This window comes from Liolophura sinensis, chromosome 1, assembly GCF_032854445.1.
Source record: "Liolophura sinensis isolate JHLJ2023 chromosome 1, CUHK_Ljap_v2, whole genome shotgun sequence".
NCBI classification, from domain to species: Eukaryota; Metazoa; Mollusca; class Polyplacophora; order Chitonida; family Chitonidae; genus Liolophura; species Liolophura sinensis.
Window position 1 is genome coordinate 28,304,772 of NC_088295.1, and position 25,050 is coordinate 28,329,821.

A 25,050-nucleotide genomic window follows, 5' to 3' on the forward strand; every position below is an offset into this window, starting at 1 on the left:
CCAGATAAGCTGGATGAGCCCCAGATAAGCTGGATGAGCCAAATAGCAGAGTGTGTATCAGTACACATGTGCAGGATGCATCAGACGGTAGATAAACAAAACCACAAGGAAAATGATGCCCATGCTACCACATTGCAGACATTGGCGTTAACCTACCATTCTCTAGGTTCACTTTTTATGTATTTTAAACTTAAAACTATGCTTAAGTGTATGTAAGTTTCAGATGTCAGAAGCATTCTCATAATTTTTTGAACTGCGTTTAAGAGCCAAGGGATACAATGCTGTTCATTACATTGAGAGATGCACCACTGTTTATCTGCCATTGTTTATCCCCTTCTAATTATGCTAAAATATGTCATGTGCACTCAAACCTGATATCTGGAATAATCTTTTTTTTTTTACTTTTCATAAAACAGGAAATCACCTTTGACCTACACATGGGATTTCATCTCCCTACAGGCCAGATTCTTGTATACGCCATAAAACACCAACTGAATAAATAAACAAACATTAATCAGACTGACCATAAATCAGTTTAGTTTTCTTCTCATTACCACTGACATAAGAAATATCACAACACGCACTATATATATTCTTCCTGTTTAATGTCCTACTCAGATAAATGATCACCATCACACATTCAGCATTACAACTTCTCTTCAATATCAGTGTTAACATAAGTTGAATTTTTGATGCATTCTGTTAACGAAATTTTAATTTTTTTTTTACTAAAGATTTCTACATTTCAACCAAGAAAGTGTTAGCAGCTGTACAATTCTGTGACTGGGGTGAAATGGAAGATTCTTATGGCATTCAGCCCATGATATTACTTCTTCAGCACTATCCGACTTGAATGTTGTTTTCCAAACATAACTTGTCTGAAAAAATAATTTCTATTTTACATGTTTGCAGTTTTTGTTGACGAAAACTTTCTGTTATTTTGTTGAATAATTATGTTACCCACTGGCACAGCCATGTAAATCCTTCAGAGCAAATGTGAAACAAAAAAAACTAGGAAAATCCAACCACTGATCACTTCTCTCGTCTATTACTGAAAGGATTCTTCACAACCGACTCGTGAATAATAACAAACAAGGGTATGTACGAGAGGAAGTCCAGAAGATCTAGCGAGGTTAGGTGACCCAGCTTCCTTCGCACATCAAACTGATGTTCTCTGCTGATCCCACCTGCCTGGAGTTCCACACAGAGCTGGTCTAATGATACTGTATTAGACTCGGTGTCCACACTGCACTCCCACAAGGCCTTTGAGAAGAAAAATAACAAGTTTGTATATATACATACAGAGTAATTAATGATTGTTCTTGATGCCAACTTTTCAAGTATAAAGTGACCTAAAATTTAGCTCATTTTGCCTGATTCTACAAGTTATATCCATCTCAGAAAAGTGTTTCGTTATTTGTTCAGAAGGTATGAATATATCCTTCTGAAAAAAGTTCAATTTCAGCTCCCAAAGTAATATTTGATGGCATTTATTCACCTTTAACCATTCACCTTTATGGTCGAAATTTAAGGTCATTTAATACTATATAAGTAACCTGAATGACCCTGGTATGAAAACGAAGTGAGAAACTTTCCTATGTACATCGGGACACATATAGAATTGTACAGTATAATTCTGGAACACTTAGAGTAAGGCATATTAGTACATTACTGCTTTCCCAGCCTATACTAATACTGGTTCAACATGGCTGACCTTCCACTGTTCTTCTACAGTGATGATGCCCTGGTGCAGACCCTCTACAGTGTGATTGTAGTGGACTGTTCATTGCAATGATTACCACCAGATACCGGATTTGGATTTGCAGACAATATTTAGATAGGTTAAAATGTTGAGTTTGCTTTTTAGAGAGGGTAACTGAAATAATGGCCAAGATCACAAGGCATTCATGCAAGACTTTAATTCAAACAGAGCTTAGTTTTTCATATTTTTCCTCTGCTCACACAAATGGCCAAATTAGTACCGGTAACCTATTTAAGGCTACCTAAGCTCTGCTCAAATTCGTCTGCCCATAGAGACTTCAGGCAATGGTTATGAGGTCAGAAAGACCTTTCCAAAGTCCTTCTAACCATAGCTGTTTCGCTTTCGTAGTTGAAAATGTGTATGTAGTCTTAGTTTTGAATTTCCTTCACCCTGACTATCCGAGTACATGTAAATGTAGGAACCCCTTGAACTTCAGGTAAGAACTGTATTTTGGGCTCCTACACAACATCAGTCATGAACTTTTGCATGTGATCTTGCACGAAGCTCAGAATTAAATGACGAATTAATAACACATTCACCCTGAGTGTCCGGGTACATGACATATTAATAACACATTCACCCTGAGTGTCCGGGTACATGACATATTAATAACACATTCACCCTGAGTGTCCGGGTACATGACATATTAATAACACATTCACCCTGAGTGTCCGGGTACATGACATATTAATAACACATTCACCCTGAGTGTCCGGGTGCATGACATATTAATAACACACTCACCCTGAGTGTCCGGGTAAATAGACACCGAATATTAATAACACAAGGTTGTATTCTTTATCATCAAGTTCAGATTCTAAAACATGTAAAAACCATATTACTTGAACAAATGTCTGAAATTAAGCATTCAAAAAGAAAAGCTGCAGCTTAAAAATCTTATTAATGCTTATTCCTCGCAGTGCAATAGATTGTTCACACTTCATGGCTTAGCACCAAAGTTTATGTAACTTAATGTTTGCTTATAACACCATCCCAAAGAAGTTGTAATCATATCAGCTGTATTACCTTCCACAGGTCCATCTTCATCTCCAGACTGGCAAAATCTATTTTCCCGATCAAATCTTTCATCCAATCACTGCAAAGAACATGGCGGTATACGTAGGTGAATATTAAAATGCAATTGTTGTTGACTCTTTGCTGATTTTGACAAAAATAAAGCTCTCTTTAGTTCACTTGAACATGCACAACCATATTTTTTATGGTGATTGCTACTCATCAGACTGCCAGCATGGATATACATATATGTACTGGGTTAAGTGCTCGGGGGAAATAACATTACCCTGGGGTTTGTTCAAATACATTTGCATACAAGTACATATGGTTTATGGTCAATCTGGGAAGACTGTCACAAAATTAGGAAAATCACATTTTCATAGCCTTTTTTTGTAGATAATGTTACCTCATGGTCCACTAACCTAGCCATGGAAAAAAATTTAGTACAAAATGGAATGACCAAGTTTTGTGAGAATGGCCCCTGGTAGCAACAGTGAAGCTGCAAAAGTGTTAGAAAATTAGTGCACTCTTACATCCTATTCAGGTATAAATCCACTTACTCTAAGGCAGAAATTCGTTTTGACAAGGCAGCAATGACAGAAAACAGCTTGAAATCTGCCCCTGTTGAAACATCGTATCCCATGAGCTCTAAAATCTGAAATGAAATTCACACAAATTTAACATGTAGTTGTTTAATGTTTCGTGTCAAAATTATTATTCACCATAATTTTATGCGCCAGCCATAGAGAAAACCGATCAACCACAACTACTGAATTTTAACATGGTACTTAGCTGCGGTTTGAAGTAGTGCCTATCAAAAATGTGAATTAGGCTTTGACCAGTGAAATGTGTGTCAATTCTACAAACCATTTAAATTAATCAAACAAAAACATTCAAAGGAATTATCTCTGGTTTTATCTACTTAACATGGGAGCTTAGTGTAAAACTTCATGAAATTAATCATTGCAATTTATTATGGGAACAGGAATCAGCCTCACAACAATGTATTCTTTCAGTCTTTTGATAGGCTACGAGAAGATCAAACGTGCATATTTCTATGCTTGTCTTCAGAACTATGCACATTGTATAAGATAGTCTTCGGTTCAAATCCAGTATATTCCTTCTCATTTCTTTCAAGTTTGTCCTCCTTTTTCCAATTTTATTTCTGCTATTACCTTTACAATTCTAGCAGAACACATTGTACAGAGATGATTCCTGGAATTGCTGCCCTTCTCTTTCATATTTTTGTTCTCTGACTCAGAGTTTATTGTAAAAGATGCTGGCAAATATATCTTATACGGCATGAACACATACACTAGACGACCAAAAATAGAAAAAAAATTAAAAATGAATCTCACCCACTGTAGCATTAATTTTGCATATAACTGTTGCAAGTTTAGCCAATAAAAAGAGTGTCAAATAATACATACCCTGCGTAAATATTCATCTTCTACTTCTGACAGTTTTGTATTCAGGCTTTTCAGAGCACGTATCACCTGTTGCCCTGACAACCATGGATTATCTGGATCTACCTGATGAAATGAAGTAAACCCACAAAAAACCCATAAAAACATTTTAACATACATGAGTATTAAATAATACAATTCATATATTAATTCTTCCTTAGTGAAAAAATCTTTGTAAAATCTAGTAAAAAGTTTTTAAAGAAAGCCATGTTATTTCAAAATTAATGAAATCATGACAATAGTTGTAAAAAGGGTGTAAACTATTTAAAGTCTTACTATAATTAATTTTTGAGGTTCTCACAAGATTTTCCCACATTCACACTCATGGCACTTACACACATGTTGATACACCCACCCATCCAGGGACTGGCGCAATCAAAAAGCCCTCCACTGCATTCACACTAAATTAACTGAACTTTTCATATAGTAGTCACTGCTAAAGCCCTTTGTCCCACGTGATATGCCAGGTTCAATTCTGACCACACACTTTAATATTTAAAGTATTTTGACTCTTTAGTTGTATGTGCTCAGTATCACAGAAAAGTGTCATTATATATTCTGTGTGAAAGGTCGTGCTTATTATGAGGGATTATAATAACAGTTAATGATAGGTTCAAATTGACATCATCATGTTATGACCAAAATAACCCATCACACATATAAAAACAAGACGACAACAAAAAAAGATCATTATGCTTAATGTAGAAAGATAAATTATCACTAAAAATTGACACAACTAGCGCATTCTACCAAGTGCGAAATACTGACTCACAGACTGAAACGCTTCCTTGAAACTGTGATGTGATCCTCTATCAAATATACAGTACTTGGCCAAAAAATCATCTGAAATGAATAGGTCATAACATAATTAATTACCTACATTCACCCGTAAGAAAATCTAAACGAAGATATCCATGGCAATTTCACTCAATTTTCATGCATCACTGCCAGTGAGAAATATTGCCAACCCCAAAAACGACTTGTGTCATTAGTTTCTTTTTTCTCACACGTGGAAACATGTAGACAAACAATTATGAGACAATTAGTCCCAGTATTTTACCAAATGCATTTTATAGTATAAATCTATTCATCAGAGAGAGGACAACAACAACAAGAGGTCTCTGACTTACTCATAATGTCACAGAATTTTTCACCAACCAATCACCATGATGTACAAACTCTATAAAGACAGATTAGTTGGTAAAACATAACTTAAGTTATGTACAATGTAGTGTTTATTATAACATCATACACTTCACATGATTTCTTTGAGCAACAGAGTGATTTGTTGGTGTAAAAGTCCAACAATTATAGATTAAATGAATACACTGCAAAAAAAAACACACACACACACAAAAAAAAAGTGTTTCCAACTTGTGTCATAATTTGATTCATTACTCTACTGACAATTTTCCCGCACTCACAGTCTTCAAATCTTGGTCCACTATCTTTTTCTATCTGAGTACACTCTTCCTGGGGCTGAGGGTATGTCCTCATTTTCAGACGTTCCAACAGAATCTGCTGTTTCTTCCTCCGCTTCTCTGCAAGTTCCAGCCGCATCCTCTCTTCTGCATAGGAAGACTGTTTCAGTGAGGCCTTGCGATGTCGAACACTCCTCTTAGGGTTGGAGGTTGGTGGTAGCGCCATCTGGTTTTTGATTTTGAGTTTTGGCTCAGGTGTACCCTCATGTATTGAGGGTAGAGGAATGTCTGGGATTACTACAGGTGGAAGTTCTGAATTTAGATAAAAAAATCAAATTGTCAAAGCTACATGTATGAGTAGAATTGTTCAACTGGTTTTTCATATCATATGCAAGAATATTTCACTTCTTTCGATAGTAGTTAGTTTCAGGGCTGGAAGAAACTACAACCAGATCAAAGAACATATGATTTAATATTACTGGCTGACAAATGTACAGATCTTACTAAACTACCATGCAAGCGCACACATCTTACCATGTGCAATACTGCTGCAACCTGGTAAACTGGATGTCCCAAATATTTGTTATATATGTTTAATACGTTTGATCATCATCACAATTTACCTGTATCAAAGGAAGATTCCTTTTCCTCAGTTTCCACGATACTGATGACTGCATGAATGCTAAGTTTTCTATCACTAGGTGTTGGAGACGGTGATGCTGGAGGTGTAAGAATCTTTGGTTTTTGCGCACTTTTCTTCAGAGGTTTCCTTTCCTTTTTAACTTTTTTGGGGAGTGGTTTCCTCGTAACTACAGTTTTTGTAACATCTGGCAAGGAATTGGAGTTTTTGTTCAGTGTGTCCTCCTCCTGAAATATTCAAGTTATCAGCATGATAATTATATTCATGCTATCAACATTGGTGGACTGCACTGATACATTAATGCAACAGTCTATAGTGTGTGTTTCATGGTTTTCTGAAATGTCATTTCATACAGCCATTTTGCAGCGGGCCATACTATCTTTTGCTCAAACATCACCAAACCACCCCCACCCACCCCTACCAGCCCTTTGTGGATAGGTTCTATTATCTCATTAAGTGGCTTAACATTATTCATATAAAGATGACACTCAACGTTTTCTTTAACAATGAACACAGAAATGTATCAACAATGTGTTATTTACATCTAATAGTTCTTTGTAATAAAGGGGTGGGATATCCATCTGTCATTTTAAATAAATGACCTCTATCTCATTCCTGCCTTTTTGATTTTTTGATTCCTAATGGGCAAATGAGCTTCGTCCATGAACAGGTTTGGGTAACGTAAATATTAACTCAGATGTTCAAGAGCTTGAACAATATTATGGTACTGGAAGTATATATACCACCATTATCAAAAGATGATTAAGTATTTCCTCCCACAGAAGGAAAGCACAGACATGTGTATCTGATCATCACATTCCTGTATAACTTTGGTACAGTATCTCTGTCTTGATCTGAATAGGGTAGGCAAGTGTCAAAACTAAAGTTATCTTAATTACCTGTATTATTTTTGCTGTGATTAACAAAATAAGAGAAAAATTCTTAACAACAATCAAATAAATAAATCAATTATGTATGAAAAGCCAGGTAAGAGAAATGCCAATGTGTCACATCATTGTGTGATCACAGTTTCACTGTATAAAATAAAATTAAAGTTTATCACCAAACAAATTAAAAGAGCACAGTGACTGTAGTCAACATACCTGTACTTGTATCTGTGATATAACATTATCTCCATCAGTGACAATCCTTGATACTGTCTCAACCAACTCTGTCTCCTTAATAGTTGATAACAGAGGAGTTAAGGGCCTTGGTATCACCTCAGGATGGGTTTGATCTGGAAAATTTAACACATGAATTCTATAATCTCATGACAATAGCCGTGTTTTGGAAATGCCAAACACCTGCATTCCATAATTCCAAGGCTATCAATGTTCTGGAAAAGTTAAACATCTAAATTCCATGATCCCATGGCTATCAATGTTCTGAAAAAGGTAAACACCTAAATTCCATAATCCCATGGTTATCAATGTTCTGGAAAAGGTAAACACCTAACTTCCATAATCCAATAACTATCAAGTATTTGGAAAAGTTCAATGCCTAAATTCCATAATTCCATGACTATCAATGTTCTGGAAAAGTTCAATGCCTAAATTCCATAATTCCATGACTATCAATGTTCTGGAAAAGTTCAATACCTAAATTCCATAATTCCATGACTATCAATGTTCTGGAAAAGTTCAATACCTAAATTACATAATTCCATGACTATCAATGTTCTGGAAAAGTTCAATACCTAAATTCCATAATTCCACGACTATCAATGTTCTGGAAAAGTTTAATACACAAATTCCATTATCTCATTGCAGTGTTCTGGAATATTTTATAATGTGAACTCCATTATCTCACGCAGTGTTCTGGAAAAGCTAATTCCAAACTATCATGGTTATCATTGTTAGGTATAAGTACCACTGATGCTTGAGAGGCAAAGTGGAGACAAACACTAAAGGAAACATAAAAGCGAACAGTTTGAACAGATTCATTCACTGAACCAGTTAAAAGAAAGATCCCTCCAAAGTTTTACTACGTACATCACAAACTATTCAGAATTGACTCAGAATTTCAACCTGTGCTTCTCCTGAAGTGATTGGTGTCTAACAGAATTGTAATCAGCCCTAAGCTATTTGCTGCCCTTTAAACTAACATCTTGCTTACTAGATCTGAAGTAACATCCAGTACATTTGCTAACCCATCTTTTGTTAGGAGAGGTCAAAACTGCTGTGCCAATCAGAATCATTATTTCAATACACACCTCCCAAAAAGTAAGAATTTGATTGGTCGGACAGTAGATGGGCTGAATGCACATTAGATGTTACTTCACATCTGGTATTACAGGCCAGGGGCCACTTGCACAAAGTGATCAAGAGTTGATTGTAAATACCACTGCTATACATGTAAAAAACATATCTTGCCAAGGTAGTTACAATCAACTTAGCCTTCAATCGCTTTGTACAAGCGGCCCCAGAACAGGGAAGGGGCTGTTTGATACTACTTAAGTGAGACAGTGATTCATGTATGTACATTTTTTGAAGGTGAAAACACAAGAGCCTAACCTGCATGTACAATAAAACACAGAAACAAGAAACATTCAGCACTTTATAGTTGCCATACCTGTGGTATGAGTGTTTTCAGCACCATTAACGATGCTACTCTCATTCCCCTCACTGCAATTTCCACCGCTCTCAGCTTTGCTTGTCAAAGAATCTGTGTCCCATCGCACACCAAATTTTTTCCTTTCATGTTGAGCATCTGTGGTTTAAAAAAATAAAACGTAACTGTAAGCGTTCTGAAACCAGAAATGACATACAGGCGTAGTGGTTCACAAAGTGTAGACGAAATAAGATGCACATGCAGCTGAATACAACAGACTAAAAGCTATTCATGAAAGAGGCCTATTGTAAATACAAAATACAACACTATAGCACTTAAATTAACACTAAATTATGACCGGATTAAGTATATATGTAGATGTATAGACAAGAGACACAAAATATTAAGTGTCATATAGGTATGTATGTGATGTGAAAATGTAATCAGTATGTATAAAAGCATCCATAAACTGAAAATCATTTATAAATCTCTTTAATTAACAACATTATTTAAAATCCTAAAACAAAAATGCAAATGCAAATTTACAAACAATATTTAAAAAATTCAACTATTAAGCACTTATAAGATAATGGCTAATCTGTAGACAACAACATATTAACAGAGGTCTGTGCTTATAAATGCAAAGAAAACACTATGATAAAGTATTCATCAGTTGAAAGACCAATAAACATTGTCCAGGAAAATAGTTTGATTTATTTTTTTTAGGATATTTCTAGGAGTGATGTAGTGAACATGAATTTTGAATGATGAAATATAGCTATCCATGTGTGTCAAGTGGCATAAAGCTGAATTGACATCACTGATCCCAATAATACCACAGTAGAATCCAAAGTTTTACATGCATTTTGCTAGGTCGAAAAATATTGTAAAGAAAATAAATCCAACCATTTTCCCAGACAATATTTAAGGTCTTTCATCTGACATGTACATGTACTTCATGCTTACGTGCTCTTTGCCTTTAATATGAAGGCAAACAATTATACAACTCAACACCATTAGCCAGGGATAATTAGCAAAGTCTAACAGTAGGTTAATCATGATATTCATTAATAAACAGCAATCACAAATCTCAGTATTTTTGTTACCATCAATCAGTGCATCAGTGCATTGACAGTGCACCATCAATCCATAGTGCCACAGTTACAACTATCAACAAGTGCTGGTGACACACATAAAAGCATGGGAGATTACTCAAGTTGGTGCTGATAAATCTTATAAAGTTGTGTTAGAAGGGAATAATGCATCATCCACATGAACACATCCAACACAAACATTCAAGCGATACTACCTAATACAAGAGATGGACTTTGGCTGACAGGGCCTAGGTTTGTCTTGGGTGGACTTGGAGTTATCCCCCTTTGATGTGCCTGAAAGTCTTGACCGTTGATGGGTGGGTTTGGAGGATCAGGGACAGGGGCGAGGGCAGGGGCAGCCGCAGCAGCTGCGGCAGAGGGGATAGGCATGGGGAAGCTAATGATGGATGGCAGTACTATGGTGCTGGAGGTAAACGTCATCTCTGTGGGAGATCTGTCCACAGGGGTTTGTACCTCTCGGGCTTTAATCTCTACTGGTGCTGCTACAGGCTCTTCCACTACATACAAAATGTAACGCAAAAATACACTGATCTGGTATTGGGTCTACATTAATAGCTTCTGGTATCTCTGAGTGGTATTTATGATCAAGTTATTTAATCTACCCATATTACATAAATACGTGTCCCAATATTAATTCTAAAACATGTATCAGCCACAAATATAAAGGTACTATATAAAACCATGAACTACTCTACTACACTCCATCTTTGATAAAGCTATTGTAATACTGGGTTAATGTCTACCCTAATTCCTCAATCTTTTCACATATGAAAGATCAACTTTCAGTGCAATTTATGCACATTTTTAATCTGATTATGGGAACAAAACTACAATGGTTTGATTGACCAGTTTTGGGGCTTCACAATAAGTATAATTTTATGAGTCAACACAGAATAATGCCCTCGGAATATTTGAAAAGGTTGATAAATTACAGTAATGTCTAGAAATATACTGACAAGCTATGTCAAACTAAACATGCTTTATAAACATAAATTAGAAATTGTATCATTCCCTGACTAAGAAAAGTAATGGCGACATTTGTTTTAGTTCTAGACATTTTCTTATGTTTGTTACCAGCCTTTTCTGTCTTCTTCAGCTTTAGATGAATCCTTCTGAATGGGATAAATTCTGGCAGACACGTAAGCACATGTATATAAATACTCCACATTGAAAATGGTTCCGAACAGCCTTATATACACAAGTCTTTTTAGACTATGTCAACCATGATAATTAGAAGGTTCTGGGTTCAAATCCCCATCTGGCACAACAGATCTATCATACTTACATATATTTTCTATGAAGTAAGCTGAGGATGTCTTGGAGTGGACAGAGAGGTCTGTATTGATGGAGGATGTGGAACCATGTCTACTGTGGGTACGGGCTTTACTGAGGGTGCTGGAGTCCTTATCACTCTGAGCATCTAGGCGTGTGGAGTCACAACTCTCATCTCCCCCAGGACCACCGAGAGCCACTGTAAAGGGAGGTAACCAAGAGTAATTGTTCATACTTTGCTGATGACAGACTATGAGGAAGTAACTTATGAAAATAGTACTTACAAAAATGCAAATAATAATTACTTGCCCTTAATGATCTAAAATTTCGTCCATAGCTAAATTGCTCATTTTCATAGATCCTAGGAGTTCTATTAACTTATAAAGGTGTTTTGAGGTTCATTTGGAAGGTAGGATAATATCCAAATGCAAAAATGTAAGTTTTAGCACCAGAAGTAATATTTCATCTGCCTCCACAAATGCTCTTCTGTGGTCAAATTTTTTGGTCATTTAGGGTACATTATATTGTTAAACAACTAAGTGACAACTAGATACATTCAAGTACAATTAAACATTTTACACTGAATATGTTGTCTGCTTACAGTACTGTTAAGTCCTTCCATGGACTAAGACTTTTATACAGGTGACTAAATTAAATAGGCACATGTTTTTAAGTCTGAGATGGTGATCATGATTAAGTTTCTTCTTAGAAACAAAATTCATCACAGCTTTTCTTTAAGCTCAAAACCTTACATCCTCATTAACTCAAAACTCACATGACGCAGATGGCCTGTCCTCTCCTGTTGTCTTTTCTACTACAGTGGGAGGTAGAGATATCCCCACTGTATTTCCTTCACTATATGGGGCAGTGCTAGACCTATTGAAGTTAGCTGACTTGCTGGGTGTCGTAGAGGGAGGAGGGGCAGGTGGAAGTGAGGCAGCTGATGAGCGTGACTGCCTTGATAGAGGAGCACGCAACGTAGATCCTGAGAATCACAAACTTAATCTCAGATTTTTTGAAATGATAAAACATTTTAGATGACAAGACATTTTAATATATAAATATTAACATAACACTTTTGTAAAGCCCATTTACTTGTTTCCAAAAAGTCATTAGTGAGAAAAACTATCACAAATTTTTCTGGTTGAGTGAGAAAATCTTGATGACCTTCTCAGAATTTCATGAACGTCTCATAACATTAATGACAAATATTAAAAAAGAAAGAGTTACAAGAACAGAATTCCTTCAAATTTTATGATGTCCATAATCAAACACATAATATATATTTGTTTATTTCATTGGTGTTTTGTATTGTAGCAAAAGACTTAAACGGAGGCATTACAGTGGGAGGAAACGATGCAGAGCCTGGAGAAAACAAGGCACAGCACATCGGGGGAAAGAAGGCACGGAGCATCAGGGAAACAAGGTACAGAGCCTGGAGGAAACAAGGCGTGGAACATCGGGGAAACAAGGCAAGGAACATCAGGGAAACAAGGCAAGGAACATCGGGGAAACAAGGTACGGAGCCAGGAGGAAACAAGGCACGGAGCATCGGGGGAAACAAGGCACGGAGCTTCGGGGAAACAAGGTACAGAGCCTGGAGGAAACAAGGCGTGGAACATCGGGGAAACAAGGCAAGGAACATCAGGGAAACAAGGCAAGGAACATCGGGGAAACAAGGTACGGAGCCAGGAGGAAACAAGGCACGGAGCATCGGGGGAAACAAGGCACGGAGCTTCGGGGAAACAAGGTACGGAGCCAGGAGGAGACAAGGCATGGAGCATCGGGGGAAACAAGGCACAGAGCTTTGGGGAAACAAGGCACAGAGCATGGGGGAAACAAGGCACAGAGCTTCGGGGAAACAAGGCACAGAGCATCAGGGAAACTAACAGCCACAATCACATAATATGGGTAGAATCTGTTCCACTACAATAGTTTCAAATCAGAATTAATTTTCAGTTCGATACATTCAGTCCGAAATATATAAACAGAGAGCATGCCTTTGTGCCATTGTGTTAAATGGTACATCTACCTGCAGTTCTCCTATCTATATTCAGTCTAGTCAGATGTGAGGTTACCAAAAATACATGTTATAACACTTGGGAATTATGGAAAATAATTTGTCATCTGTAAGTCGTGATTTCAGTACTGTCAAGTTTACCAAACTGAAATGAAATGTGAAACTGGTTAGCTGTTTTCATACCTCTCTTTATTTATGTAATCCTGATATAGTAGAATGACACTTACTTTTCTGTGTAAAGTTCCTTACAGGAAGAGCAGTCTGAGATCTGCAAACTCTACGGTTGGTCTCCCTTGGCTTTTGAACTTTAACATATATTTCATCAGACCTCTGTGGATGGATGTTCTAAACATAAGAACAGTTGAAACATGCATGCTGTTATATATCACATTGTTCGATATAACATGATAATATGTAATTTACTAAGAACCACTGAATCACCTTTGTTATTCATTAGAAGATCTAAAGAAAAATATCTGGCAAAATTACATCTGCTGAAAGAAACAGAAGACAGAGAGGAAATACGGCAACAGAATAGGGGCTAAAAGCAGCGCTGCAAACATCAAAAAGATCCACTCAAAATGAAGCTACACATGCAACAAGAAACATTTAAGGGTAATCATCACAGGACATCATGTTAGAAAGTGTCAATTTGTGGATATAAGTTCTGAATTGGCCTGGTCAGTTCTTTGTTACAACTTTATGCATTACCAGTGGTTGTTACAGGAGGTGACAGTGACTGTATAATATGCACTATACTTCATCTAAAGTGTGACATTTTTCACCTGGCATATTTTGTTTGGTTATGATTGATTTATCCACGTTATACGGAAATTTTTTTGATAAGCATAATAAATTTTTGATCAGAAAACTTCAGTGTTGGCATCAAATCTGAGTAACAGAGATTCAGTTCTCATGCCACCCAATATTAAGTCCTACATTATACATGTTGTCAGATTCAGTTCCAATGCCATTTTAATATACATGTTATCTGTATCATTCCTGCATTATCATCAGATACAGTTTTCATGCTGCTCACATTCAAAATTAGCTCCATTTTTATATATAGCCAGATACAGTTTTCATGCTGCTCACATTCAAAATTAGCTCCATTTTTATATATAGCCAGATACAGTTTTCATGCTGCTCACTGTCCAATTAGTTCCATTTTTATATATAGCCAGATACAATTTTCATGCTGCTTAGTCAAATTTAGTTCCATTTTTATATATAGCCAGATACAGTTTTCATGCTGCTTAGTCAAATTTAGTTCCATTTTTATATATAGCCAGATACAATTTTCATGCTGCTTAGTCAAATTTAGTTCCATTTTTATATATAGCCAGATACAATTTTCATGCTGCTTAGTCAAATTTAGTTCCATTTTTATATATAGCCAGATACAATTTTCATGCTGCTTACACTCTAATTTAGTTCCATTATTATATATAGCCAGATACAATTTTCATGCTGCTTAGTCAAATTTAGTTCCATTTTTATATATAGCCAGATACAATTTTCATGCTGCTTACACTCTAATTTAGTTCCATTATTATATATAGCCAGATACAATTTTCATGCTGCTTAGTCAAATTTAGTTCCATTTTTATATATAGCCAGATACAATTTTCATGCTGCTTACACTCTAATTTAGTTCCATTATTATATATAGCCAGATACAATTTTCATGCTGCTTAGTCAAATTTAGTTCCATTTTTATATATAGCCAGATACAATTTTCATGCTGCTTACACTCTAATTTAGTTCCATTTTTATATATAGCCAGATACAATTTTCATGCTACTTAGTCAAATTTAGTTCCATTTTCTATATAACCAGATCAGTTTTCATGTTGCTTGTACATGTATGTAGTTTATACTTGTTCATATCATACTTGTGTTAGTGTATTACATTGTATCAATCAATGCCAGCTACATGTAAATGTCCCAGTGGCAATGACAATCAAGTCCCATGTCAGTTATCAGCTTCAGCATAACCTTGTGCATGTAATCAAGCACTCCTGTTCCCAGCCTCCTATGACTGAAAATGTCTCGAGTCCATTAAGATATATCAAAAGTGTTAGTAACCTACCACAGGATGTCTGTATAAATCAGGGTTAGAGTGTTCTGGTTTAGCTCTGGTGCAATGCAGTTCATGAGATGTGCTGGGGCGATTTCGTTCATTCTCCTACAAGATTGAGTGCAATATGGGTTACAAGCACACGGAGTGACACAACATAAATTTCATAATTAAGTGATGGCTCTAAAGATGCCAATTTAGAAGAGATGTGTCAGCTCCTACAGTGCTGTGTCAGTGTCAGCTATGTACAGTTTTCAGTTAAAGTGCCAATTAAAGTGAACATAAACATGACAAAGTCAGTACCACCTTTCAAACAGCCTGGCAAAACTGTCCCCGAAACAATTCTCCTTTATTATCTTTAAAATTTTTGCTGTGCCATAAAAAAACATTTTATTAAAGTAAGATGGTCTTTCACACCACACATCTAAGTGATATGACATCCCGTCATCTCTTCCATAAGAATTTTCCCAATCTGTGAACAGAACATTCTGAAAACAGCTATGTGCTAAAGTGCTGACTCGTTTCCCCTGACCTCTGACCTCTGGCTGAGGCTGTAAGTCAGGAAAAGAACTGTGGTTTGCTCTGTGCACCACCCATAAATATAACCTTTGACGAACATGTAAAGATTGAAATATCCCTGAGTACAGCGTCAAACACCAATCAAGATAATAAAATATATGAGACTGAGTGTCAGTGACCTACCACAGCATATCTGTATAAATCAGGGTTAGAGTGATCAGGTTTAGCTCTGGTGGGGTGCAGTCCATGAGATGTACTTGGGCGATTTCGTACATTCTCCTACAAGATTGAGTGCAGATGGTGCACAAAAATCAATGAGGGACAAAAGTAACAGATTCTGAACATGCGATTTCTGAAAGGATGTGCCTCTTCCCACAGTTCTTATATTATACTCAGTGTCTCAGCATCAATTAGAGTTTCCTAGATGCAGTGAAAATGAAGTCCCATGTTACGGTCATTTCATCCGTACAATAACACATTCCACATAAACCTATATGCACATGCAGACAGGAAAGGGGTTAATTAGCACCAATATGGACATGAAGACAAGAAAGGGGTTAATTAGCATAAATATGCATGTGATACATTAGTAACCTACCATAGCAGGTAAATCAGTGTTAGAGTGCTCAGAGTTAGCTCTGGTGCGGTGCAATTCATGAGATGTTCTCCCGCGATTTTGTACATTGTCCTACAAGGTTGAGGGACACAAACATTAATGCCAGAAATAACAGATTCTAAAGATGTTAATTCTCACATGACACATCAGTTCCAACAATGATTACTCAGTGTCTCAGCATCAGTTATAGTTTCTCAGACACCATGGATACAGTGAAAATGAAGTTTCAAATCAGTTATTGTCATTTCCGTAACAACACACTCCACATACATGTAGACAGGGGAAAAGCTGATTAGCAAGAAAAAAGCACCTTAACACTGAAAAAAGAGCAACTTAATATAGAGCACATATGAAAGCAGAAACTTAATATAGAACATATTAAAACAGAAATTTAATATAGAACATATTAAAGCAGATACTAAACATAGAAAATATGGAAGCAGAAACTAAACACAGAACATATGGAAGCATAAACTTTACATAGAACATATGGAAGCAGAAACTTAACATAGAACATATGGAAGCAGAAACTTAACATAGAACATATGGAAGCAGAAACTTAACATAGAACATATGGAAGCATAAACTTAACATAGAATATTGAACCATATTAATAATGCAGCCAAGGACGTTCCACAAACATTTCTCGGGATCTAAAGTAGGTATTTCGTGTAAGATTTGTATTTTTATACACAGGCACACATATCGTAAGCACAGTGTTCACATGAATTTTATTCAAACTTCAAACATGAAGATTCAGAAAAAGTTGTGTGACTGCAATAAATCTGATGAAGATATCAACAACAACAAAAAGTAAAGTAAAAAGTAAATGATTTTCAAATACATGCAGTTGTCAGTGTTCTTTCTCTTGATGCTCACTTCAGTTCTATATGGTTTGTTTCTTTAAGGAAACTTGCTGATGGCTTGAAGTGCTGACTTAAGGCTTGCCTTTGACCTCGCTGCTTTGGCTGGAGCTTTATGTCTGCAGGATTATCATAAACCTGGACAAGAGCTGTGGTTTACTTTCCACACTCCAACATGACTGCTATTAATTAACTGACAAATTCTTGAGTATAGCGTCAAAGAATAGTCAAATAACTAAAATAAATCGAACATGTTAGTAACCTACCACAGGTGATCTGAAGGTAACAGGGTTACAGTGCTCAGGTTTAGCTCTGAAACGGTGCAGTTCATGAGATGTGCTCGGGCGATTTCGTACATTCCCCTACAAGATTGAGTGCAGCGTGGGTACAAAAAACAATGAGTGACACAAACATAAATGCCAAAAGTGACGGGTTCTAAACATGCCAATTCTGAAAGGATCAATCAGTCCCTACAGTGGATGAGATGTAGTGTCTCAGTGTCAAAGAACATGCAGTTAAAGAACATGTGAAAGCAAAGTTATGTCAAAATTACGTCAAAACAATTCAGGAACAGTATTTTTTTCCTGGCTCTTTGGGCTGCCTGGCCTCTGACCTTGCTGATTTGACTGAGGGTTAAAGTCAGGAGGTTTGTCAGGTACCTAGTGAAGGATGCTTTTCAACCTCTAAGCATTTTTTCAGTGGAATTTATGCACACAATTAATATGAGTTTATGTTACTTAAGATGCAAGCTTCATAAAACTGTGCAAAGTATTTCTCTACACCCCTTAGTTCTCTCAGTATGCTTCAAAATATTGGCAGCAGAGGCAGTTGAAAAGGTCGAAGAATTAGGGTCAGAGAAAATTCTTCAGTAGGATGCTGTCTAAATGCCAATCTAATAAATTAAATAAATCAAAAGTGTTAGTAACCTACCACAGGAAATCTGTATTTAAAAGGGTTAAAGTGCTCCAGTATAGCCCTGGTGCTGTACATTTCATTAGAAGTGCTTGGTTGACATTGAACACTATCCTACAAGGTCAAATGCGTTAGATGTATAGGTTAAATGAACAGTGACACAAACATTAACAGCCAAAAGAAGCAGTTTCCATAAAGCCCCCATGACAGAAAGAAATAACGAGATGTATAGGTTTGTTTGCTTGCTGGCTTAACATGTAGCAGAAACAAGCCCTATCAGTCAGAAAAAACTGTTCTATTTAAGTCATCTGCCCTTGAAGTTGATGGAAAAAAGGTATTTGTATGCATATACCTAAGAGAACTACATGCATGTACTGAAGATAAATAAAGACTTTTGAATTTAAATTTAGTAACTCTCCCAATACTTGTATTTGCACCATAATCATTACCTCAGTGATGGCTGAATTGCCACGTTGATTTGCCGGAGCACCGTTCACGAAGGTGACAAAAGCCTGTGATGGCTGCAAAATTATAAATCACACAATAATCCTCTGCATAAAAATGGCTATAAAACAATCAAGGATGACCATAAATAAAATGATTCATATTTTTATACATAATGATCAACTTCTACCCAGTACGTGCACATGTTGAAGACAGTATTACAGAAAAACCAAAGATGTTCATTTTCAAATTTTTGTAAACTGGTTTAAACCTCTACGTTAATTATTTGTCTGAAAATTAAAAGACGGAATTTTCGATAGAGGTGTTCATAAATATTACATCATATAATGTTGTCATCATGGTATCCAAACTGTGGATAAATGTATGAAAATGAAAATGATGGAAATAAGCGAGAAAATTTCATTGACAATGATGGGAAGAGATAGAAGAAGATTAAATAATGGAAGACTGATAATGGTGGATGTATACATCTCCATATGATAGAAACAATGTAGAAACTTCCCAGACAATTATAGAATTTAGAGAGAGTAGTGGATTGATGGAAGCATGATATAAATGGTGTCAACATGTCAAAATGATACAGACATGGTAGAACATGAATGAACGATGGTTAGAAGGAGATTAGAACAATGGAAGAAAACATTATTAAAGCCAAATTTCACTATAATGAATGGTGTGCAGGTAAAACTGCACCACCGATACATGAACAGTCTAAGATGTAGTTATTGTTCGTGTTACATACTGAATCCTGATGCCAGTTGTCGCCGTCTTGCACTTCATCTCTCAGGTATAAATCCTCGGCTGATATAATTGACAGGTCCTTAGCAATCTCAGGTAAGGTTAGTTTTACACCTGTCACTGTAAAATTAGCTTCGTCCCTGGTGGATGGGGTGATCACAGAGTGCAAGCGTTTCCAGCGAAGCATGTCCACAATTGTTCACAAGGGAATCCTCCTAGTACATTCTTATAACCCCGTGTGCTGACAGACTACATAGAGTCTGTTTACTGTCCTTAAATCTTAAACATCAAATGACTCCTCCCCATGGGTGTTGGTTTAGTTCCTACATCTGTACTTTCTTTCTCTTAAGTTTTCTTGATCCCAGCTCTCCATTGAAGTTGTGATAAATATCATAATAGTCCATTTCATTTTTTCACTCACTAGATTGTAAGAGACTAATTTTTAAAAAATGAAAACAAATCAAAATGTTGAAATGAAACAATATATAGGTCTATCATCTACAATTCTTAATTTTCCAACTTGAATGCTCTTGGCTTTACGTATTTTTAGATACCAATACATCATCTATATAACAACAGAATACCACAGATGTATTTCTTCAGTTCATATACATATTAAAGACACATCTGTTGATAATTAACTCATCTATATGGAAATATTTTTAAAACTTACACTCATGAATATGTCAGCAACGTAACAACATTTGTACATCTACGCATGGAGTTTTAAACAATGGTTTAAATTAGGTAAACTTAAATCCTGCTTTACCAAGACACTAGTTTGTATTTATCTCAAAATACATACAAGCAAATGAATAACATACAAACGTATACAAAACATTGAAACTTCAGTCAATATTACTTAACCAATTAGCACGGCTTGCTCAGATTGGGTAAACACGGCATGCAGGTAAAAAAACTTCTTTCATAAGAATCATCAATAAGGCAAATAATCTAAACAAAAATGATACTGCTTGTCTTGCCTTGTCACCTGCTCTTTGAGTTAGAACATGTTTCTCATTGCTTACCTGGCACAAAATAATAAATATAATAACACAACCTAGTTTGAAGTTGTACACATACATAAGTGTTGGATGATTTTAAAGCAGGTAAAAAGAAATATAAGCAAAGTGATTTATAACATTTCAGGTAAATGGATATATTGCATTACTCCAAATTTACACCAACAGATCTTATCTGCACCCACATGCCAGTAATTATAATGAAAGTACACATGCAAATAATTGTCACTTCTTTCAGAAATAATCCACATGTTTCAAAGAATACACTGTCTGACTTGTTGACAACTCACAAACACATTTTTACTAAGTCTGCTTCTGAATCCTGAAAATGTCCGCTATATTCTCTAAATAGTGTGACACAGGTCAAACATTACCTCCCAAATGACCTAAAGTTTTCACCGACAAAGTTCATCTTTGGAGGCAAATAATTTGTCCCAGAATATTACTTTAGGTTCTGAAACTTCTATTTTCTTAGTAGGATACTGTCGTACCTTCCAAACAAACCTGAGAACACCTTTCTAAAACCAATAGAATGCTCAGAATCTGGAAGCTTGAGCCATCTAGTCATCGACAAAATATTGGATCATTTAGGGTAGTTCCAGTTGCTAAATAAAAATACAAGGAAAATTACTACAGAACCATGACTTCAATATTGATATATCTCCTAACAAAATTTCTTACAGATATATCTGTAAGATATATCATTTAAATATAAAATATGATCATACCCACTAAATATATGAAGCATGCTTCATATATTTAGTGGGTATGATCATATTTTATATTTAAATGATATATCTGTAAGAAATTTTGTTAGGAGATATATCAATATTGAAGTCATGGTTCTGTAGTAATTTTCCTTGTATTTCCAAGACTTAATGAATCTTCCTCAATTCATACATGTTGGTGTACCAGACCCAAAGACACTGGATATATATCTGAGTTTCCACATACACCCAAGATAATTATACTCAGCTCCACACATTTTAAAAATCTACACTGATTACGATTTGCTTTCAGACAGAAACACCCCCCTTGATATTTTGGGGTATCATTTCTCCAGGTGACCATGTAAAGCTGTCACGGGGCTGTGATTTATCATTGCTGCCATGAGACTGTGGGGGGTGAATAAGGGAATGGTGGCGGGAGTGGGGGTGAGAGGTCAAGTGGTACAAATGTACCTGTACACATCATATTTCAGATAAATTAAACAGATAAATCATAAAACAGCTGAAGGAAAGCTAGGATAAGGGTTTTAACACTTCAATCTAAATCCGCCAAATGGTTTTTGATTTGTTTTTTTTTTCCCATACCATGACGAGGCCAACAAAAAAATTGCTATAAATAAACACAATTTATAAAACTTGTTTTCTTTAATTCACTAAACATCACTCTATCCGATTCATTTTAACTTTTGGTACATAATACCCTAAACAATACAATAACATAAATGACTTTTGATAAACAAAATACTTATAACAGCAGCAATATCTTGAAAATCTTGATAAGTGTGAGCTGGCAACCATATTGACATGTACATATGATACAGATATGGAGTTACACAAGCCTACCTTTACCACAGTCTTTACCTGTCAGGTGTTTGAACAGATGACCTCCTGTACACTACACCTGTGGGTACAACCTCTTACTGTAAACATGGTTTCCAGGTAATATATCATTAACACATTGCCTGACAGGTAATATCGTCTTTGATCGGGTATCCTCTTCAACCAAAACAGACTAGACATAATATTATAGAAAAACAGGTTTGTCACTGTCTATAGCATATCAAGACAAAACAGGTCAAAGGCACTTCATGCTGCAATGTCTTGATTTTTTTTAAGTCAAAGTTGTGCTGGTAGAAAATGGTCTTCTACATGCACTAGGAATAAAACATCAAAGGAAACTAAATACGGTCATTAAAGTCAACAATGAAAAATTTATTCCTGCTATCCAATACAGACCAATTTACCATGTCTCTTCCAATTAGGACACATGGACAGTGAATTCTGTCTTTGAGTACGTACATAAGATTTTGGAAATTGATTAGGAAACTATCCAATTTAAGGCAAGGATAAAATAAACATGAATATCTTAGATAATTGCTTTATAGCAAAGATTACACATTGATGGCATCAAGATCTAAAAAACAAAAACAATGTGTGATGAGAAATGATTAAAACCCAGAATATATGAGCGATGAGGATGACTGGATGACAAACTTGTAGGCTGGCAATGTGATGAGAAAATGTTGAAATATAAGCCTGATACAGATTGCATTGTGTGGTTGTTATGACAACAAAGTTCAGTAATGAAAATGACGGATGATGATAATATGGCAGTAAAAGCATGTTGTTGATTAATGTGCCAATATATATATGAACAACATACCAAAAACATCATACATCATGCACTGTGACAATTAAATTATAAGAAGAAAGTTAAATGCACATGCTGATAAAATATCTACATAATCTGTCATCTTAACACATCAATAACTCCATGTATTTGGTTGAAATGACCTGTTAATCTTACGTGCAGCATAAAAAAAAAGAAACAATTGACTATAAATTTTTTCATTTATTGTTTTCACTGAATTTTAAGGTGTACTCAAAATTAAATTCTTCTGATTTGACCATGCATGGCCAAGAAACTATGCTGACACTTACCCTGGTGTCGGGCACCCAGGTGTTGAGTGCGTCTACCCAACGAAGACGATTCTGATGGCTGATGTCACCATAATGGGAGGCGTCTCTGTTCGGGCTCTCTGCAGAATGCACCCGACACCGAGACTGGCACCCCATGGAACCGGATTCCCACACTGATATTGAGCCTCGCTTGTTGACAGCACATTTAGCATTGTTATTGTTGTAAGTCCCCAAGCTGGTGAAACTGCGCGTCTGAAATACAAGAACATGTTCCAAGGTAATGTTTTCAGTTTCAAAAGCAGAACTGGAGGCACTTTCACAACACTTCATAAGTCAATTTTTCAACAACTTTTGTGTAAATCCGTCACTTTCCACACTGTTTTAACCTAGATGTTATTTAAGTAAAAGGCTATGAGAAAACCGATTTACAATATTTTGTGAAACGCATTGGTAATTTGAATAAAACTTCACATTTCCTCCAAAGTAAGTCTGTATCTATGCCTTTGTTTTTTGTTCTCTTTACTTTTTCCTGTTTTTAGATTTACCTTGATACATCCCTCTGGCAGACATTGTTTAAAGCGTGGAATACACTGAGGCACGGATGGCAATTGTAAACCATTGGCTAACTTTTGGAGGTAAGCTACCTGACCGTTGGTGGGAAAATCCTCCATCATTGTTAACTGATGATTGTTAAACCTGTAGCTGGCTAATCAGATCCTGAGTAAGTTAAAGCATTCTAGCCTTTGATATCGGTCATAGTTAAAGCTGACAAATCTCAGGATTCAGCAGTAGGTCTACATAGCACTGAAGCCTAACTTTACAAACCTTACTATCCAACCTACACTGAAATGATATGACACTGAAAATGACCATGGTAGTCTTAAAGTCGACAATGTCACAGTACCATACTACACCAAACACAGGGCATGAATATCTCCATAGCTTACAAAATACATACAGGCTCTTTCTTGCAGAAATCTGATCTCGGCTAGCTCATTAAAGTCTTATTAGTGAGTGGCTGTTCCCTTGAAACTGTCAGGCAGACCATTGTCAACTTTATTGATTGCTCTGTTTGAAAGTTTGGCTACAGCATGCTAAGTAAACAAGAAAAGTCGAAGAGATTGATAATGACACAACAAGGCTCTATTCATGTGACGCTTTGCAAAGCCACCAGTCACCATTTGAACAGACATGATCCATTTAGGCTTGTTCCAAACTGTTGCCAAATATAGAGCTCATTAATATGCGTGAAGGCATTGAGAGTTGGTGTGTACCGATATGTCAGCCATTAACAATAGAAGAGGGTTACTATGGACGGTGTGACAGAATAGCCCAAAAAACTTCACTTGTCATGACAGATAGTGTGTTAGAAAACTAATTTGTCTGGATGTTTCAAATAGTAAACAACCAAATTGCTATAAAAGTCAAAGAGTTAGAAAACATCAAGTGAGTTTGTCCAGGTGCTTCAGACTGAACAATCTATTTGCACTGCTTCCAATGGTGCAGATGCCCTAAGAACATTAGAACAGAGTATAAGTATGCTTCTGAACCAGTACATTACTGGGCTTGTTTTGAAATCGTTCAATTTCTTTATAATATAAATAGCTTATTATGATTATTATGTACTAATGATACATTGTTTATTTCCTTTGACAACATTTTGTAGATTTTCCTTTTCAGGGTCATGTGTTCCATGTCAAACCATGGAGGTAGCCATGAGCAAACTGAATTAAAAAAAAGCATTCATTTTTTAATAAAAGAGGTTGAGGTCTCTTAGTAGATCGCATAAAAAAATAATTACAGTTGGTGTAATTATAGTGTAAAGTATATTAGCATTTCCTTCAAGTTTCCCATCTATCAAGACACAAAGTAAGACTCACAAATAAGAGTAGACAGACTTTGGTTATTTATATGTATTATTAATTCAG

At 36.0% G+C, this 25,050-nt stretch overlaps 1 protein-coding gene across 9 annotated transcripts; it reads right to left on the reverse strand.

Moving 5' to 3' along the window:
• Positions 1-592: 592 nt before the first annotated feature.
• Positions 593-23,312, reverse strand: LOC135481447 (uncharacterized). 9 transcript variants are annotated; one of them, XM_064761273.1, is made up of 18 exons: positions 23,144-23,312; positions 18,699-18,770; positions 18,268-18,363; positions 17,604-17,699; positions 16,457-16,546; positions 15,352-15,447; positions 13,488-13,605; positions 12,016-12,225; positions 11,254-11,439; positions 8,875-9,012; positions 7,407-7,540; positions 6,287-6,530; positions 5,667-5,975; positions 5,015-5,085; positions 4,207-4,308; positions 3,337-3,431; positions 2,789-2,858; positions 593-1,263 (listed from the first exon to the last, which is right to left on the reverse strand). In XM_064761273.1, the coding sequence occupies exons 1-18, from the start codon at positions 23,276-23,278 to the stop codon at positions 1,033-1,035; spliced, it is 2,493 nt and encodes an 830-aa protein (XP_064617343.1). In that variant the 5' UTR covers positions 23,279-23,312; the 3' UTR covers positions 593-1,032. The 9 variants fall into 9 exon arrangements, with proteins under 9 accessions (XP_064617343.1, XP_064617335.1, XP_064617353.1 ...); XM_064761265.1 differs by lacking the exon at positions 23,144-23,312 and adding an exon at positions 19,457-21,066; XM_064761283.1 differs by lacking the exons at positions 18,268-18,363; positions 23,144-23,312 and adding an exon at positions 19,457-21,066.
• Between the last annotated feature and the right edge of the window lie 1,738 nt (positions 23,313-25,050).

Excerpts from the sequence above, each read along its gene's own strand:
- LOC135481447 (XM_064761265.1), bottom strand. The coding sequence starts at position 19,639 with ATGCTTCGCTGGAAACGCTTGCACTCTGTGATCACCCCATCCACCAGG. Across the intron at positions 5,976-6,286 it reads GGAATCTTCCTTTGATACAG|AACTTCCACCTGTAGTAATC; the intron begins GTAAATTGTGAT and ends ATCTAAATTCAG. Across the intron at positions 5,086-5,666 it reads TGGACCAAGATTTGAAGACT|ATGATTTTTTGGCCAAGTAC; the intron begins GTGAGTGCGGGA and ends TATTCATTTCAG.